The sequence below is a fragment of the Thamnophis elegans genome, chromosome 13, assembly GCF_009769535.1.
Source record: "Thamnophis elegans isolate rThaEle1 chromosome 13, rThaEle1.pri, whole genome shotgun sequence".
NCBI lineage: Eukaryota > Metazoa > Chordata > Lepidosauria > Squamata > Colubridae > Thamnophis > Thamnophis elegans.
The window spans coordinates 30,165,636-30,184,602 of record NC_045553.1 but is presented as its reverse complement, the minus strand read 5'-3'; the positions used below and the strand labels follow the sequence as shown (position 1 = coordinate 30,184,602).

Genomic DNA, 18,967 nt, shown 5'->3' with positions numbered 1-18,967 from the left:
TCTCTTCTTTTAGAGCATCAAGTCACTGCGGTAAATTAATTCCATGTTCAGTGTCATTTTTTTATGCATTTACATAGGACAGTCATTAAAAACAGACACACGGAGCGAGTGAGCTCCCACAGGAAACAACATGCTTACATAGCCTGCAATTTTTTTAAAACTTTTTTTTTCTATTCCCCATCTCAAAGCACAAAGCAAAACAACAATGATGAACATGGAGGGGGGGGGAGAGAGGGACAGAGAGAGAGAGAGAAAGAAGGAAGACTCAAGTGAATAGCAGAAAGCTGCATTCATTCCATACAACTGAAACAAATACGGTTGCTTGGAGTTTGTTTGGTTTTTTTACAAAAGAATTGTTCTCCCATTTTTTTTAAAAAAAATGCTTGAATTCATTATTAAAGCACAAATGAAAAAAATAACATTAAAAATAGCTGAACATATATATATATTACACTTACTAAATATTTTCTTAATAAAAGTGCAATCTCGTAAGTAAATTAAAAAAAAATTAAGAAATCCATTTGAAATGGTCTGGAATTTGTTAACATGAACAAAAAGGAAAAACGGGCAGATTAACTTCAAATTTCATACCTATTACACCGTACATTTCAGCATCCAAATGGCAGGGTTTTTTTTTTCCCCACTCCGCCCTGAGCATTGGCAATTGTAAACCAAAGACAGGAAGTGCCCTAGGGATTATCTTCATATGGCTGAATGTATGGAAGGAGGAATACAAACATGTTGGATTATGCACATCACCCATTGCTCCAGTTACCAGAACATTGGGGAGCTACATAAACATGTAGGCTTCACATGTGTTCCAGTAAATACGGTACTACAGAGGAAAGCCCAGTCCGTATTGACAAGCTGGAAAAAATATATAGATAGTCAAGGATCCACAAGAGACCAGTAAAGTTGACCACATCTGTGGATGTCAACTCAAGGTTAACTGAGAAGAAATGCCATGCTCTGCTTGGTCTATGCATGGAAGTGGTGACAGGAACAATGGCATGTTGGACGGGGCTCCTTCTGACCGTAACTTAGCGGAAAGAGAGAAAGGAGCGTTCATGACTTATTTAATGAGGGAGTATATCTGGGAATCTTAATATTTCATTGTGTAAAATACGTGCTGGGTAAAATCCTTAGGACTTTTTGGCCTTGAATGCAATTGTGTCCTTCGTCCTCTTAGGTTTCAAAGGGCTTCTGGTCTAGCTTAGGGAAAGTAGAAACTTGTTTAAAGTAGAAAGAAGAATCTTGTTTAACACAGTCTGACTGGATTTAAGAATGGGGCTATTAAAACCCTTCCAAGACCTGCATCCAAGATTAAGTAAAGGCACAAATTAATCCCATACGTGTACACCAAGACTGCTACTTAAAAAAGGAAGAAGTAAACAATAAAGGAAGGATGTATCCAAATAATGACTCAACCAACCCAACAAGGATGGGAAAGAAAAGGGAGATTCTAAAGTCTTTGCATGTTAACCTCCTAGAAGGTTTAATGGAAAGCGGTCATATTTCTATATATTCAGATCAGGTAAGTACTGTGAATTGTGTTAGTTCCTGTACGGGCTACATACAGATGAAACTCACAAGTTATACAATATGCACATTTGGATTCTATCGTGGTTTCGGAACTAGGCAAAAGGAGCATCCACTTCATTGGACCAATAATAAATACTAAGAGGCCTCTGCGCACCTAGATGAGCACTTCTAATCCACCCACATTCAGACCTTTGCACAAATTATTAAAAGGAGGATGATTCGGGAGACCTTGGCAGTGCTATTGGCTTGTTAGGAATACACTGCCATCGGTTAGCACGAGGGATTTGAAGAGCAGTGACTGGACACTGCAGTTTGGAGTCGGTGCCAAGTGCCAGCGTGCCCAAAGTAGAAGCATTTTATTTTCAACCCCAAACAATGCAGGGTTTTAGAACCACTCCAAGTCAGGAAAACCCAAAAGCTCAATGCTTTAGTGATTCTGGGTTTTGGCCAAAGCAAAAACTGATTGTAGCTGATGAATGGCACCTATTCTCTCCCCTCAGCAGTTCCAAGTAGGATATTCCACTGGTTCAACCCAAAACCTTCCCAGAAACGTCAGTCTCTCACCTCAGCTGCCACCCATGTCTAGCAAGGAGCATTGCATCAGCTTCCTCATTATGTCCGCTGTCATCCTTCCTTTACTGCCTTGAGCTGGCAAAGTCCTTCACTTTTTTTTTCCCCTGCAGGCCACCCACACTGCTTGTGTCCAGGCCAAAGAAACTACAATTTGTTCTGTACACAGATCAGAACTGCTCTGTTTCATTCCAAGCGTGGACCAAAGCATTTCAAAGGGTGCGTGGTTTGATTCAGGCACCGGCTCCCTCAAACCTTCAAGTACAGAACCGCTGTTCCATAAAACAGGTTGCACAACCCTAACTCCAAAGCGAATCTTGATACATCTTGATCAAAGAACGGCAAGGATTCCTATTTCCCGGGTTCCATCCATTCTCTTTTTCTTGCACCAAGGCATCCTGGGAATCAGTCCTACATGTCTCTCCCATAGCTCAGTTTTCACTCAGTCAAGACCCAACTCTCTTAAGACTACACTAGCAATGACATTTAGGCTTACGTCCTCCCCCAAAGCACTTCACAACACTCTCTGGGCACTTTAGCAATAGTAATATTACTATGAGTAGAAAGATGAAGATTGAGCTCATGAAGGGCAATACTGTAGTAGACTTAAGATTCCCAGCTATGAAACAACTGTGTTGTTAGAATAGAAGAAGCAAGCCACGGTGACAATTACGTTGCGCTCCTGGCCCGCTTATTTTGGGATAGTGGCAAGAATGGATCGATGTCTTCTTTTTTTCAGTACAATATACATTTTTTTAAGTGCAGGAAGTAATTTAGAAGATGCTCCCTGGCCAGTTCCCTTCTCTGAGCTCTCAATCCCTCAGAGTCTGTGGCTTGGATTTTCTAAGAACCTACTTCCAATAGAGACTGAAGAGTTTAAACAAGGGAGGGTCCCCTCTGTAATTTTAGGGAAAGTACAGTGGAGGATGTCTTTTAGAAGGTATACATTTGATTCCAAAACTCAAAAGAACCCCTGAAAAATTTGGATGGCAAAAATCAAGGTTGGGTTGATGCAAGAAATGACCAGAATATGGTGGAGGTAGGGAGGCCCTAAAATTCAAAAGAAAATAGGAAAATGGAAAGATTCTCTCCATCCTAAAATAAGGCATCACAAACAATGCAACAGGCAGGAACAAGTCTTAATCATATGTGTATACATACACACACATATAGAGAGAGAGAAGAAAAAGAAGAATCCTTCAATTGCTTCAAGAGCGGGATAAAGATATTAAATATCAAAATAAGATGGGGCACATTCTCCACTTCACAATGACACCTTGACTTAGCAGCATAAAATCCTCCTCCCTCTAATTAGTGGAAAGGAGGCCATTTCATGGGTTTGGATCTCAGATGGTTACCCCCACGTTCTAAGTCACATGCCTGGCGAGTCCAGTTTTGCAAATGTCCAGTTTAAACCCTTTATTTCTCTTTCACGGCAGTGAAAACACATCCTTAATAGATTGGGGGGGGGGAAGAGGCAGCTCACGGGAAATTCACTTTATCCTTCCTTTTATAAGAAAATTTTTAAAAAATAAGAGAGGCAAAGCAAAGAAATGATGATGTTCATGGTCACGTCAACTACAAGTTCTACACGTCAATGTTTTTATCTCTTTTAAAAGCAGAAAAGGGGTGGGTGGGAGGGGAGTATCTGTTCCCAAGTGTGGAAGAAAGGAGAAGTGAGCAGGTTTTGTGAAGAGACGGGGTGGGAAATAGTTAACAATAAAAGGAAAAGGAGGGAGGGGAGGGAGAGATAAAGAGAGAGAGCGAGAGAGAGCGAGAGAGACTATGGCCTCATCCACTGCTTCTCCGCAGTAACCATCACAGGCTCTAAAAGAATTTTAAAAAAGGTCTTTCCAAGTGCCCCCACCCTCTCCCGCCATCTCTAAGTGGACTTTGGCTCCCCCGGTGTCGTTTTTTAACCCAAGCTGGTGATGTTGGCGCGGCCACCAGGGGGTGCAACTATGCGCTGAGTAGTACGCCGTGGGATATTATCGTCGATTTGTGCACCTACAAGTTGGAAAGGGAGAAAGAGAGAGAGAGAAACATAGTGAGAAACTGAAGATGTAGAAGACATATATGTATAACAGGAGCAATTCAATTGTGATTTCAAAGTACGTCTAAAGCGTTGACCGGCTGAATCGGACTGATCAATACAGGTATAGTCCTTGACTTACAACAGTTCACTTAGTGACCGTTTGAACAGCACTGAACAAGGTGACCAAGGACTCTTTCTCACACTACTTACCACCGTTGCAGCGTCTCCATGGTCATTTGATTTATCATTCGTATGCTTGACAACTGATTCACCGTTATGACGGTTGTAGAGTCCCGGGGGTGTGTGTGTCATGTGATCCCCTTTTTGTGACCTTCTGACAAGCAAAATCAATGGAGGAAGCCAGATTCACTTAACCACCATGTTACTAATTTAAGAAGGGTGGTGATTCACTTGACAACTGTGGCAAGAAAAGTCGTAAAATGGGACAAACTCTTCTAACAAATGTTTCACCTGGCAACATGAATTTTGGGCTCAATTGGGGTCATAACTCAAGGACTACTTATATATAGCAGGACTCTCCAACCATGGCAACTTTTAGCCTGTCCGACTTCAACTCCCAGAATTCCCCAGCCTTTGGCTAAAAAGGCTAAAAGTTGCCCTGGTTGGAGACCCCTTGACCTATAGGGTAATTTCATCTGGACTTGCTCTGTACTCCAGCGGTCGCCAACTTTTCTTGTTCCGCAGCGGTGGCAGCAGTGGCAGAGAGGGAGGGTACGGTTTCGCAAACAGAACCTAATGCCATACATTAAGCCTTGCATCCTCACCCGCCACTTGCGCAGCTCGGTTCTGAATGGGCCACAGACCAGGGATTGGGGATGCCTGCTGTCCTGGATGAGTGAAGTGGGAAGATCCCATACAAGCTTGGTCTGCATGGCATGGGCCAGGGGAATCCTAACTCATTTCTTCTTATCCTGCACTTTTTAAAATTAGACCAGTGGCGGGTTGAAGGCAGTACGCCCCAGTATAGGCGTTAACGGAGCCAGCCCGGAGCACGGATACCATTCCGGTATAGTGCTCCAGAGGGCCCACCCAAGCTCCTTACCGGTCTTTTAAGTCTTCTGCGCTTCCGCACACGGCGCATACAGTGCCTGCATGATGCTCCGCTGAGCAGCTGGAGCGTCATGGAGGCTCACGGAGGCGCTAAGACGCATGCGCGCATCCATGTGGATGCCGCCGGATCCAGAACCCACTACTGAATCAGACCCCAAAATAACATACATTCCATTAATAGTTTACGTTTCCAAGGCATTTAGATTTGCACTGCCTTCTACTATCTTAGACAAGGGTGATATAACCTCATTAAAAGTCTTGAAAGATTATTCCACTGGCGATAGAATCTGTACTGCGATGGCTGCTCGGTTCTTTTCTCTTCCTTTGTGAACTAAACCATACAGGTAAGTCCTTGACAAGGTGGATAAAAAATCGATGATTTTAAAATATATGTATTTAAAAATTTGGATTTTTTTAAACATTTGAATCCGATTTTTTTTTTAACTATATTTATTTTAATAAAATGCTTTTGGAGTCAAAATCTACCCAAAGTTAGTTTTCTGTTTAAGATACATTAATAACTTAGTTTATTCAGCATGAAATGGAGCTCAGTTATGTAGCATGAGGCTGTATATTCCTGCAATATTGGGACTGTTGATGAGGTTGGTCAGAGGAGGAGCCGCTGCGGGACAGAGATAAACAGTTGCTCTTTTAAAATTATGATTTAAATCAAGTATATTTAAATCAAGGCATTTTACTAGCGATTTAAATCATAATTTAAATTGTGATTTACCGGATTTTTGGAGTATAACATGCACCAAGGTTTGGAAGAGGCAAATTTAAAAAAAAAAGTTTTTGCACTCTGCAAACCTCCCAAAAACAGCACTTTTTCGTGAAAACGGGCCCGGTTCCCCCCCCCCAAAAAAAAGGGCATGAATAGCCTTTAGGAGGCTTGTAGAGTGCTCCTTGGGGGTGGCAAAAATGATCAAAAAGCAGGCCCATTTTTTGTCAAAAAAAAGGGCATGCATAGCCTTTAGGAGGCTTATAGCGTGCCCTTGGGGGCTGGGGAGGGGACAAAATTGAACAAAAAACAGTCCGTTTTTCATTTATTTCTGCCCTCCCCAACCCCCAGGAGCACTCTATAAGCCTCCTAAAGGCTCTGCACGGCCATTTTGGTGAAAGGGGGGGGGGGGTTTCGGTAGGCAAAAACTGCTGTATCCAGTGTATAAGATGCATCCAGATTTTCAGCCTCTTTTTTGAGGAAAAAAGGTGCATCTTTATACTCCGAAAAATACGGTAAATCAAATCCACCCTGTTCCTTGACTTACAACCACTCCCTGAAAAAAAGTGACTGTTAAAGCGGTCCTCACGGTCACGTGATCAAAATTCAGATGCTTGGCAAATGGCTCCTATTTATGACGTTTGCAATGTGCCGGGGTCATGGGATCCCTTTTTGCGAACCTTCTGGCAAGCAAAAGTCCACGGGGTTGCCAGGTTCACTTAACAACCATTTTACTAACCTAACAACTCCAGTGATTCACTTAACAACAGCTGCAAGGAAGATTGCAAAATAGGACCAAGCTCAATTAAATGCCTGACTTAGCAACAGAAATTTTGGGTTCAATTGTGGTCATAGGTCTGTAAGACCGCAAAACTCATTTAACAACTGTCTTGTTTAGCAATGGAACATTTGGGCTCAACTGTTAAGTTGTTATAGGTCGAGGACCACCTGTACAGCTTAATGTTGTTCCATTATTCTGAACAACGCTCATTTCAGTCCGTAATTCTGGAAACTGCAGTTTGGAGATGCTGAAGTATCTCACTGAGATCTCCATTCAAGCAACCCAAAACATGTCTCAGAGCAGGGTTGGCAACCTTAAACACTCAAAGAGCCACAAACGTCCTAATCAGAAGCCCCCCGTTCAATTCTGGACCCGACCTAAAGTCCAGTTTCCCCACCAGAGTCTCCTCCTAGTGAGACTTTTTCCTCTACCTATCCTAACCAAAAGACCTAATAATTGTGGAGCCAACCAGCGACAGGAAGCCACAGCAGAGGGATGAAAGAACCACATGAGACTCCAGAGTTGCTGACCCATCCAGGGGATGATAAACTAGCTACATTGAGTCCTACTATCTGTATTTACTCCTACAACACTGAACCAGAGATAGTAAGCAGAGGCCTCTAAGCTAGTAAGCAGAGTTCCCTTACATCCTCCCCCTTCTCCCTGAATCTTCTTCCCTCCCACAATGCCAGTCAAATAAAGCAAAGACTCGTAAAAATATGTACCCGACAAGCTAAATCCAGACTGGTGCAAATTCCTCACAGGTGGAGCCTGCTGTTTCGCTGGGGAAGTCTTGGCTGAGGAAGCTGGCGTGACCGTTTTTGGTGTCACCGAAACTTCGCAAACAGGGCCGTCGTACAAACCGCGTGGGACACCCCTCAATTCAGCCAGCTTGAGGGAAAAAATGATGTTGAGGCAGAGAGGAAGAAAAGAAAGAAAAGTTGTGAGAAATATTTGGCAATATAGGAATACATAATCCAGTTGCTTTCGCTTGGATCCTTTACATCTTCTTAGCTTCTCAGTTGAAGTCCACAGGTCTTTTTTTTTAGCAGATTTTTTTATTATTTTTTCCCTTCTACAACATCTTACAGTCATTACATAAACATTGTTATGTCATCATACCTGTACATGTATATAATATTTAGCTTCTATATTTGCATATCTTTATACACATTTCTATATATATTTATCTAGAGTTTTTTGGCTTCATTAATTTTATTCTTGTTTTGCAGCCATTTGTACCAATTGTTCCAAATCTCATAATATTCCAAGTCTTCTTTATTTTTTAATTTCAGTGTTAATTTGTCCATCTCTGCACAATCCAAAGTTTTTTTTATCACTAATTCGTCCGAGGAGGTATTATTTTGTTTCCAGCATTGGGCAAATGCTATTCTAGCTGTAGTTAGCAGATGTGTTAATATGTACTTAATTTTCTTTGTATATTTCCCATTGATTATTCCCAGTAGAAAGATTTCAGGTTTGTATTTTATCTGTTCTCCTGTAATTTCTTGCACCCATTTCCAGATTTTTGTCCAATATTTTTGTGTTTCCGGGCAGGTTCACCATATGTGATAATAAGTCCCTTGTACTTTTTTACACTTCCAGCAGGTCGGCTTCATGTTTGGGTACATTTTAGCTAATCTTGTTGGCGATAAATGCCAACGATAAAACATTTTGTATATATTTTCTTTAAGTGCTGCTGATCATGTTAGTTTATAATTTGTGTTCCAAATTCTTTCCCAATCCACTAGATCTATGTTGTAACCAAAGTTTTTGGCCCATGCTATCATGCAACCTTTAATTCCACCCATCCCCTGGTTTTTTAAGTATTTCTACTTATGATCTCCTTAATATAGCTAACATAACACCTTCAGCAGACAATGGCAGGCTACCTCAAAGTCTTTTCCTGTCCTAAAACCATGTGCTTGTGAGACCACCAACAGCTGGTGGAAGAACATCAAAAGCTTATCAGGCCTTCACGCAAAATGTTGGTCTGTGGGGACATTTGCCCCAAGGAGACAGACTTAAGATGCTCCAATTAAATTTAAGAAAACTTCAGGTATTCTCATAGGGTGTGCACCAGGGCAATTGTGGGACTTTGTACGAAGCACATTTGCTAACAATTTCAAATTAGAAGCATCGAAAGAATACATGGAAGATTAAGTGCAGACCTGGATTGCAAGACAGAAAACCCTTTTTTTAAAAATCAAGAACTTATATCAAGAGCTGCATCACTCTAGCCTACCGCATTAAATAGGCCTACAGTGGTTCGGAGAAGCAGGCTGCATATTTTGAGATATTAATCCATATTTTCTCAAGAAACTCAGCCAGCCTGAAGATTGAAAGTTTGAGATGAGCACGAACTCATAATTCTTGGCTGTATTTCCATACATTTCCAACCACGTGATCAAAAAGATCCGGTAGTTTCCAACAAAGCAAAGTGCTAATCTTCAAGATTTGCCCAGCTTTTAACAGGCCCATTTTGTATTTATTTTATAATTTGCAAGACCAGATCCATAAAGATGGTGATGATTCAAGTTACTTACCCTGCTTCTGGCTTTGATACGTTTGTAAACAAAGTCAGGGAAAGGTTTCCTAGGAATGTATCGGCCAGACCCTTCAGTTACATGGAGATTACCATCCTCCAGCACAATTTTTCCTTGGCTGATGACTACTAAAGGAGACCCACGACACTCCATGCCTTCGAAGATGTTATATTCCACATTCTGGAAGACATAAGAAGTTGGTGAGTATTTGGCCTCAAGGAAAATTGAGGTGCTACTATCCAAAATAATCCGTCCTTGAAATTACATCTCTGGAATTACATGAACACTTCAGTGGTGAGATTCAAGTAATTTAACAACCGGTTCTCTGCCCTAATTATTTCTTCCAACAACCAGTTTGCCAAACTGCTCAGAAAGTTAACAACCGGTTCTCCCGAAGTGGTGCGAACTGGCTGAATCCCACCACTGGAACACTTCCTAGATATGTGGTGTCCTAGGTGGTCTCTAAGGGACGTGGTAGCTCAGTGGCTAACAAGCTGAGCTTGTTGACCAGAAGATCAGCAGTTCGAATCCCTAGTGCTGTGTAATGAGGTAAACTCCCATTACTTATCCCAGCTTCTGCCAAGCTAGCAATTCGAAAGCACGTAAATAATGCAAGTAAAAAAAATAAGAACAACATCTCCATGTCATGTGGCCGCTGTCACCTTCCCACCAAAGGTGGTTCCTATTTTTCTACTTGCATTTTTTGCATGCTTTCAAACTGCTAGGTTGGCAGAAGCTGGAACAAGTAACGGGAGCTCGCTCCATTACGTGGTCCTAGGGATTCGAACCGCCGATCTTTCTGATCAGCAAGCTCAGCATCTTAGCCACTGAGCCCTTAGGTTACATTTGTCAACCCCCAAGTCTCAGGCCAGCAAACAGGTTCCAGAAAAATAATTGACCAGATTTCTTTCTAAGGAAGTTTGAACAAGGCTGATTTTTGTATCTCTATAACAACTTGAATTTGTTTTGGGAAAGCAAACTTCAAAGAAAAAATGGCTATGGCAAGTAAAAACTTTTCCCCCAGATTAAGATTGCCAGTTTATTACTTTGGGTGAATTTTTTTAAAAAAGTATCCTTCTAAGCTGACTAAGGTATTTCTGGAAGCCAGTTTGAAACCCAGCATCTGCTCTTTAGCCTTACCAACGAAAATACCTTTTGATTTCAATATACTTTGCATTCTTAATGCAATATACGTGTATTCAAATACATTTCAACTTTGCATTCTTTCAGGTTTTGCAACCAAACATTAATCACTCAAAGCTATTCAACTGCATGATGGAATCTCCTTGTGAAGGGAGAGATTTTAGAGAGATGATCAACACTGCCTTCGCCCCAAATCCTTGCCTAGCGGTAATAACTGTATCTTTGTAGTAGGGAGTGTGGGGGAAGAAGATTCATAAGTAGAAACATACAGAAAATGTGATTTCTAAAAATTCCCTGGGCTTTTCGCCAGCAGCTCGAGGAGATATAAATAAGACAACAAAGCACTTGTTCGTTTGCCTTTCTCTTTTTTCCCCTCAAGGCCAAAGAAGCAAAAAATGCTCCTATCAAATTGTCTAAAAGGTCAATTACAACATTTCTTTTTGGACTGTGTCTCCGCTTCTATTGCTGCTCTTCGGAGAATGCCCTGCTCCAGTTCTATCAGGGGTTGAAATAAACAGTAGAATCACTAAACCAAATCTCAAAAATTATTTTTAAATCTGAATTAGTATTCTACTAAATTGATAAATACAATGCAATTATGTTTACAAAGAGACCTTCGGATTTATTAAAGATGAATGCACAAATCTAAAAGGGAGGGTGTTAGGAATATAAACCTAATGGTTGGGTTGGCAATATATAAATCATGTAACAATGTTGTACCTGTTTCTTTAAATCATACTGTAAAATGTGATTGGTTGCTGTTTTCCTCAATCGGCCATAAGAGGGAGCCAGAGTGACTGTTAGCTCACTGTTCGGTAGATACTGGGCTGATCTGATCTGAGTGCCGTGAGCTATTTTAAGTTTTGCAACTGTTAGCAAACTTTGAGTACTGAACTGAACTGATTATATGATACTGGATTATGTTATTTGGATTATCCCTTAACTGAAAGACATTGATGACTGACTGTCTTATCCGTGTATGATTTGGACTGTTTGATGGACTCTGATACCTCTATTTCCACGAAAGTAAAAGCCTATTTAAACTGCAGCGTCTCTGTATGCTGGTTTGTGTGTTCTCCAACACAACTCTAACAATGCTTTGCTGACCGTACTCGCTCTCCCAAAGGGGAGCTTACTCAACAGAGGGTATGAAAATTCAAATGCACTGATACCGTTCTTAGCCTATTGAATTTCACTAGTGCAATCTTCCAGATATTCAAGAAGAGTTCTTTCCCCATTCACATACTAGGTAAAGGTAAAGGTTGACCTTGCACATATGTGTTAAGTCATTTCCGACTCTAGGGGACGGTGCTCATCTCCGTTTCAAAGAGCCAGTGCTGTCCGAAGACGTCTCCGTGGTTATGTGGCCAACATGACTAAAGGCCGAAGGCACACAGAAAGCTGTTACCTTCCCACCAAAGATCGTCCCTATTTTTTCTACTTGCATTTTTTATTTGCTTTTAAACTGCTAGGTTGGCAGAAGCTGGAATAAATAACAGGAGCTCACGCCGTTACGTGGCACTGGGGATTCGAACCGCCGAACTGCTGAACTTTCTGATTGACAAGCTCAGCATCTTAGCTACTAAGCCACCGCATCCCTATGTTCACATACTAGGGATTGACAAATGTAGGGAGAGAGAAAAAAATCCTCATTTTCAATCCTCCAAAAATTGATGAGTTTTTTTTCTTTTTAATACCCCAAACAACTTCAAACAGATAATCTGTCAATGTTTCTTTTTTTTTTCTTTACCCACCCCCCCTCCCGCCGGTTGTCAGATGTTACAAAAGATATTTGCCAAGCTTGGACTGGCAAGGTTTTCATTATCTGTCAAGATAAGGCAAAGTTTGGGTTGTGATCTTGATTGGACCAGCAGTGAAGGAAGAGATAGTGTGTATTTCAAAGCACTTTCCCCGCAAACATCCTCAAAAGAAGTTGTGCTGATAGTAGTAAATGATTGATTTGATTTAGACTTGTCTGCAACTGGGCATAGGCGTTGATGGGTAATCACAGGATGCAAACGGTTGTTGACAGGCCGAAACACACGACTCCCAAATCTCAACCCCATGTTATGCGGTGATGTGCATCCTGCATGCTGATTGGTTGATCTGACTTCCTTTTGGTGCTTTGAGGGGTCTCCAACCTTGGCAACTTTAAGACTTGCTGGCTGAGGAATTCTGGGAGTTGAAGTCCACAAGTCTTAAAGTTGCCAAGGTTGGAGACCCCTGCCCTACAGCATCAAGGCTATAATGATGTGATTAATGGCGTGTCAGCCTCTAGGTCTTCCCACTGCAGTTCGGCATTTCCACCAGTATACTGCCCTCATTTTTAATCTGCAAACTTACTATGTTGTGCGTCTTGGCTGAGATCGTCTTGACGTTGTCAGGATCCCAGATCACCAGGTCAGCATCAGATCCCACTGCAATGCGCCCCTTCCGTGGATACAGGTTCAAGATCTTGGCTGCTGTGGTACTAGTGACAGCAACAAACTGGTTCTCGTCCATCTTGCCAGTAACCTGAATCAAAGGAAAGAACGGTCACAGTGGAAAAACAACATCAGCAGTAGAGGGGTGGGGCGAGGGGGACCTAACGGGGTCATCAAAGAAACAGCTTGTGATCATCCGTGCCCATACTGTTCTGAGAGAGAGAAGGAGGGGTTTTAAGTTGCCTGCAAACGGAATTATTTTGTTGAGCTACGGCTGACTCTTTGGCGCAGTGGTTAGAGTGCAGTACTGCAGGCTACTTCAGCTGACTGCTAGTTTGGCAGTTCGGCTGTTCAAATCTCACTGGCTCAGGGTTGACTCAGCCTTCCATCCTTCTGAGGTGGGTAAAATGAGGACCCGGATTGTTGTTGGGGGCAATATGCTGACTCTGTAAACCGCTTAGAGAGGGCTGAAAGCCCTATGAAGCAGTATGTAACTCTAACTGCTATTGCTATTGTTTTGGAATTGTGGAGCTTTTGCTCGTATTAGGACTGGAAATTATTTTTTTTAGGTGGATTTGTACCTGATTCCTAAATGCTATTGCTATTTGCATTTGAACGCTATTGCCCAGCTACAAATTTGTTCTAAGCAAACCAAGTCCCCTAAGCGGAGAAAGACTGGACTTAATTGTGCTTTCCAGAAAGCTAAGAAGAATCCCTTCTGAAACGCTTCTCACGCCCCTTTTCTTTCCAGGGGCCAAGATCTTTTTTGCATGACGACTATCTAGGCTGCAGCTCTTCCTCCTGTCTCCCATTCCCACATATCACTACAGCTACAGAGCTAGATGAATGCTAATCACAATGGGGTTTCAAATGATAGTATCCTATCGAAGCAAGGGAGAATCTCTAAATGTTTTCATCCTGATCTGAACCTCCAAGTTTATTGCCTAGATGCCAATAGGTTCAGGCCCTCTGTATCAATGTTCATCAACTAAGTTGGCATGGGAAAACCTCTGCCAACCTGTGACTGCAAGGGACTTGGTTACAGATGGTTGACATGTTTAGCATTGGTAGGCTTGATCCCAATCCAATCCAAAACAACCTACCACGGCTTTATCCCAGATGATGGACATCCGTTCCTCAGTTCCATTGGTTCCTTGCGGGATCAAAGTGAAATTGTCCTTCCCAACAGCTTTCTGGGCAGTATTGAAAGTACAGTGGCCACTGCCAGTTACCTGGAGATCTCCACTGGAAGCAGAAGACAAGAGTTGCTCTATTCATCAACGACAGAATGACAGAATGACAGAAAAAGCAAACAAACTGCACAATTGCTCACTGCATGTAACAAACTTTGCCCAGGACTACAAATTATTCATCTCTATAAATCACCTCTTTTATTACCAGCTGTGGTATTAAATCTTAGCTTGGGAGGAAGGACTGGAATTTTGAGCCATACATTTTGAAAAGCTTCCCAGGTTCAATTAGTGGTGCCAAGAGGATATATGTGCATAGTAAGACTTTCCTTGATAGAAAGTGGAGCACATTCGCAGCCTACGTCTCAAATATCCCAAACAAATGCAGAGGGGATGAATAAATCGGAGAGGAAGAGAATGTGTGAAGACAGCCTTTTAACACAACAGTCTTGGTCAACTTGGTGCCAAACCCGAGCCATCTGCATGGGACACAGAATTTTTTTCTCCTGCTGTGCCACACATTTTCTGTCAAGAGTTTGTTGCAGCAATCACACCCAGAAAGCACACACAGGTAACTGATTCAGCAGGATTCATTAACTTCTCTTTATATACAATATCACACGAAGTAAATATACAATACCAAAAGCAGGTTTTCCAATGTTTCCAGTTCAGAGCAGCAGACCACTCGTGAGCTCAGCACAGACTCAGAGCTAAAGAGCTAAGCCACACCCAGGCTCCAAACTGTTTCAGCTCCCATTGGCTGACCTTGTTACTAATCCCTATTCCAGTTCATGAATTCTCTCATACACTGACATTTTCCGTCTTTTGAGATCAGAGTCAACTCATATAAGGATCGTCACCATTTCCAACTCAACTCACCAGGACAGCAGAGAATTGAGGAAGTCCGGAGTAGTCGGGTCAGGACTCAGTGGTGGAGCAGTGACAAAAGCAGCTGCTTTGGCCCAGTTTTTACTCCAGTAATGAGATCCGTCGGTACCTAAGCTTGCTGCAATGGGCTCGCCATACACCACAGTGCCTGTTAATCAAGACAGGATCAACAGGACAATTATTGCCAGACTCTAAAGCAACCCACCTTCCCTCTTGGCTTAGTTTGAAAGAAGAACTGGAGAGCAAAGTCATGGACATGAGATTTGCTATCCACCAGGAATCAATATGATGGCAGTGATGCATAAATAATATTTGGTTAATCAACACACAGGCAAACAAATAAGCGTGGAAAGTGCCTTATTCAACGCTGATGCAGATTCAAGAATGGTATTTTCTCATGCAGCCCTTGGTGGGACTTTGGCCAAGGCACTGCTAGTTAAGAACCCGGGGGGGGGGGGAGGAGGGGAAATGGGAACTTTTGGGTATTGTTCTAGTGTCAATGAAGATATGAACAAAAGATGTGTGGGAAAATGTGTAATTCATTCTCAGTAGGAAGGTTGCCGGACTCCTATTGAAAAAAAGAGGCAATGAAGCCACTATGTCAGGGGTGTCAAACTCAAAGCTCAGGGGCCGGATCCAGCCTGCGGGGTACTTAGATCTGGCCCACGGGAAGCAGCAAAGGACTGGCCCACAGTGTTTCTACCAGTGAAAACAGAGCTCGGGAGCCTGTTTTCACTAGCAGAGTGCTTGGGCCACCACAGGTGCACCCAACAGAAGTGACCTCGAGCTGGCCATGCCCCAACATATTCCCAACACAATCTGAGTATCAACTGTGGCCAGAGGTGGGCTCCTACCAGTTCGCACCTATTCGGTAGAACCGGTTCGTCAAATCTACCGAACCGGTTAGAAGAGGTTCCACCAGTGGACCCGGAAAGCAGGCCACACCTACAGAAGAGGTTCCAATTTTTTTTGAAACCCATCACTGGTCCTTGGATATGATTATTCTACACTATCATGCTCATATTTATAAAACTCAGTGCCTCTGTGAAAGGTAAGGATGACTACTGCGTTTGTGGTGCAATCAGAACATTGCGTGTGTTAAAAGTTGTTTTAACGCAAACCAAAGATGCCTTTTAAAAAACACGTTTACATCATATTCTTATGCATGCCAGTGCTGTGCGTGAGGTAATTTAAGGTGGTTCTGACAAGTGTCGTCGGCATCTTCATATCTGGTCACATGGGCAGCAAGCCACTCCCATCTGGTCACATGGGCGGAGGCCACACCCACAGAGTAGGCCACACCCACAGAGTAGGTTCAAACAATTTTTGAAACCCACCACTGACTGTGGCCCAGTTTGGATTCAATGGGAAATCTTTTTTTCAAGGCATCACACGTAACTCTATTATTATCGTTTGATTTTTAACCCTCCTCCCTTTATTTAACTTAACCCACTTGCCAGCTTCTTTTTTAATTCATGCAACAGAGCAGCTGATGATAAATAAAAGAAAGGAAGGCCGCAGCATGCCATAATTCAGTGACTGCACTCTGCTGAAACACACATTAAGCTGAGGACCACAGATAAGGGTTTATAAGCGCTGTAAAACCTCCAGAGACAAAAATGCTTATCTAATTATTTAGACTGCATCATGTCCTCTTCAACTACTTTCTTGCATAAAGAGGAGTGGGGGGGGGAGAATGGGGGGAAGAAGGAAAAAAACCTTCATCTTAAAAACAGCTACACCTAACGAAGCTTTATTATAAAAATAATAAAGCTTAAACAATACAAGACAGAGAATACAAGTGTTCTTGGTGCTATTTAACTGGCAATTCCAAGAAGGGTGGGATTGTGGGGAAATATTTTTGCCTGGGACTAATAAAAGAACCTGGTGATGAGCAGCAGAAGTAAATATATGTTCTGAGACTGTCTCACACCTTAGGCTTATTTTTAAACACTTACCATATTTTTCAGAGTATAAGACGCACCTTTTTTTCCTCAAAAAAGAGGCTGAAAATCTGGGTGTGTCTTATACATCGAATACAGCATTTTTTGCCTCCCGAAGCCCCACCTCTTTCACCAAAATGGCCATGCATAGCCTTATGGAGGCTTTCAAAGAGCTCCTGGGGGTTGGGGAGGGCACAAATGAGCAAAAAACTGGCCTTTTTACCCCTCCCCCAGCCCCCAGCAGCACTCTATAAGCCTCCATAAGGCTATGCATGGAATCTTTTTGACAAAAAATTGGACATTTTTGCTCGTTCCCTCCCCCCCCCCCACCTCCCCAGGCACACTCTGCAAGCACCCCAAGGCTATTCATGCCTTTTGAGGGGGGGGGGACGGGAGGTTTTGGGGAGGTTTGCAGAGTGCAAAAACTTTTTTTTCCCTTTTGGAAAGCTCTTTAAGTGATTGATGAGAATTACATTGATCAAGTGCTGTGCCAGCAGAAACACCTACCTATCTACTGTATTTCTCTCTATCTCTATTTCTCTCTATATATTCCTTTATCTACCTACCTATCTAACTACACACTCCCTTTATTTCTCTCTCTCTCTATCCCTTTATCTACCTACCTACCTAACTACTCTCTCTCTCCCTACTTACCTACCGTATTTCTCTCTTTCCCTCCCTCTCTATCCCTCTATCTATCTACCTACTTTTTTTTTTTATTTGCCTCTCCAAAACCTTGGTGTGTCTTATACTCTGGTGCATCTTATACTCCGAAAAATACGGTATTTTCAATGCGTAAAGCATGAACATGATCAGAGGTGGTATTCTATTGGTTTGCCTGAAACAGTAGCAGAAATCGCAGGTGGCCCCACCCACCTGTTCTGGCTCTATGGCATCTGGTTTAGGCCCCTTTTTAGCAAAAAGTGCATGCATGGAAGGCTTAGCACATGCACTCACATTTGCGAACCGTTAGAGAAGGTAAGTAAATACCACCCCTGAACATGATAAAGACTGCATTACCAATAGATTTCCAGGGACAAGGCTGTTCAGGAAAGCCAGATCCTAGTCCACCATACAAGGGGGACAATAATGTTTGTTTGCCACCACAGCAAGGCAGAATTTCAATACTGTAACACTGTGAAATGCTGCTTATATTGTATTTATTTGCTTATTTTTTGGAGAGATAGGTTAAGGACGGTAATGGGACCCATCCCAGGGCACTCCTGCTCTGGTTCACGCCTGTATTAGGAACAACAACAATGGATGACAACAGCTGAAGGCTGTCTTCAGAAGGAAGATGGGGTTGCCTCTATCAGAATGAGGAATGCTGCAGGAGTTAGGACCCTCCCAAGGGATATATTCCCAAATGTCAGGAATATGGGTCATTTTTCATTCCAAAAGCAGATTTGAGGAGAGCAAAAAGCAACCACCAGACCTCCAAAGTTGGAAACGTTTTAAGACTCGTGGACTTCAACTCCCAGAATTCCCTAGCCAGAATTCTGGGAGCTGAAGGCCACAAGTCTTAAAAGTTCTCAAATTTGGCAACCCCAGTGATCTAATGCTTTTGCTCAGATTATGGAGCTCTGTCCAGTTCGGTTGTCCAGCTGGGGTTGCCACAAAGAAGAGGGAGTCAAACTATTCTCCAAGGCACCTGAGGGTAGAACAAGAAGCAATGGGTGGAAACTCATCAAGGAGAGAAGCAACCTAGAACCGAGGAGAAATTTCCTGACAGTTAGAACAATTAATCAGAAATTAATTAAACAATTAAACAGAACAATTAAAAGAGAAATTGCCTCCAGAAGTTGTGAATGCCCCAACACTGGAAGTTTTTAAGAAGATGTTGGATAGCCATTTGTCTGAAGTGGTGTAGTGTTTCCTGCCTAAGCAGGGGGTTGGACTAGAAGACCTCCAAGGTCCCTTCTAACTCTGGCATTGTATTGTATTGTATTGTATTGTATTGTATTGTATTGTATTGTATTGTATTGTATTGTATTGTATTGTATTAACACATATAGAGAGCACCTGCTAACCATTCAATGTTTGGGACTCCAAACAGCCCCAATATCTTTGGGTTTCCAGCCTTCTACCAATCTGGAAGCACCCTTTTTAATCCA

The 18,967-nt window shown here is 42.4% G+C and overlaps 1 protein-coding gene across 1 annotated transcript in view; it reads right to left on the bottom strand.

The window, feature by feature from the left end:
* Positions 1-453: 453 nt before the first annotated feature.
* DPYSL2 (dihydropyrimidinase like 2) overlaps positions 454-18,967 on the bottom strand; it is a 67,187-nt gene continuing 48,673 nt past the window's right edge. The window contains exons 9-14 of the mRNA XM_032229582.1: positions 14,902-15,058; positions 13,936-14,077; positions 12,753-12,923; positions 9,267-9,446; positions 7,446-7,611; positions 454-4,119 (exon numbers count right to left, since the gene is read on the bottom strand). Of these exons, the coding sequence (XP_032085473.1) occupies positions 4,028-4,119; positions 7,446-7,611; positions 9,267-9,446; positions 12,753-12,923; positions 13,936-14,077; positions 14,902-15,058 (908 nt within the window). The 3' untranslated portion in view covers positions 454-4,027. The remainder of the gene's footprint in view (positions 4,120-7,445; positions 7,612-9,266; positions 9,447-12,752; positions 12,924-13,935; positions 14,078-14,901; positions 15,059-18,967) is intronic.